The 751-nt window shown below is 48.3% G+C and overlaps 1 protein-coding gene across 1 annotated transcript in view; it reads left to right on the top strand.

Moving 5' to 3' along the window:
• Window positions 1-575, top strand: part of EMH_0075150 (uncharacterized protein) — a gene marked incomplete at both ends in the record, with an annotated part of 1,126 nt that extends 551 nt beyond the window's left edge. The window contains one exon of the mRNA XM_013499558.1: window positions 13-575. Within this exon, the coding sequence (XP_013355012.1) occupies window positions 13-575 (563 nt within the window). The remainder of the gene's footprint in view (window positions 1-12) is intronic.
• Window positions 576-751: the final 176 nt, after the last annotated feature.

Below are 751 nucleotides of genomic sequence, written 5' to 3'. Positions count from 1 at the left end.
GTCTTGCTGCAGCAGCTCCAGCTGCTGCTGCTGCACCCATAATAATGGCAGGAGCCCCAGCAGCAGAGGCTGCAACAGCTGCTACTGGTGCAGCAGCAGCAGCAGCACCTGCAGCTGCATCTGCTGGTGGAGTTGCTGCTGCAGCAGCAGGACATGCGAAACACTTTACTATGATTGCAACAGTTGTAGGTTTAATGGCTTTAAGAGCTTTAGCTAATCGTTACTGGCTTTCTCCTCCTGCAACAAACAAAAGTAGATTGGTGCGGCGTGTGACGCGGTGGTCAAAAGAAGAACAAATTCAGGTTGAGGCGGACGAGGAGTTCGGTCAGATACCGCAGTTACCCTTTAAGGATGAGAGAAAGCCAGCAGCAGAAGCAGGCACAGGAGCTGCTGCTGCTGCTGCTGCTGCTGCTGCTGCTGCAGAAGCAGCAGATGGAGGCAGCAGAGCATCTGCTGCAGGACGCACAGATGCAGGACTCACCGATATTGAAACAACAGCATCGACACAAGAAACGAGGAGACGTAGAGTCACATACGTACGCAGAGGGAGAGGAAAGCTGCACAGGTTCTTATGAATATGCGAGCAGGAGGAGAAAAAATAAAAAGAAAAAGAAAAATAAAAAGAAAAAAGAAAAGAAAAAAGAAAAGAAAAAGGAGGAGGAGGAGGTTTAGCTCATGAGGAGGTGATGAGGTTTCTTTCTTTTTCAGGTTTCGCATGGATTTGTATTATATATGAAAAGGCAGAGTATGC

The sequence above is a fragment of the Eimeria mitis genome, genomic scaffold (genome assembly GCF_000499745.2).
Source record: "Eimeria mitis Houghton genomic scaffold, Emh_scaff4437, whole genome shotgun sequence".
NCBI lineage: Eukaryota > Apicomplexa > Conoidasida > Eucoccidiorida > Eimeriidae > Eimeria > Eimeria mitis.
Note: the sequence above shows the minus strand (reverse complement) of the source record. Positions and strands in the feature narration are given on the sequence as shown.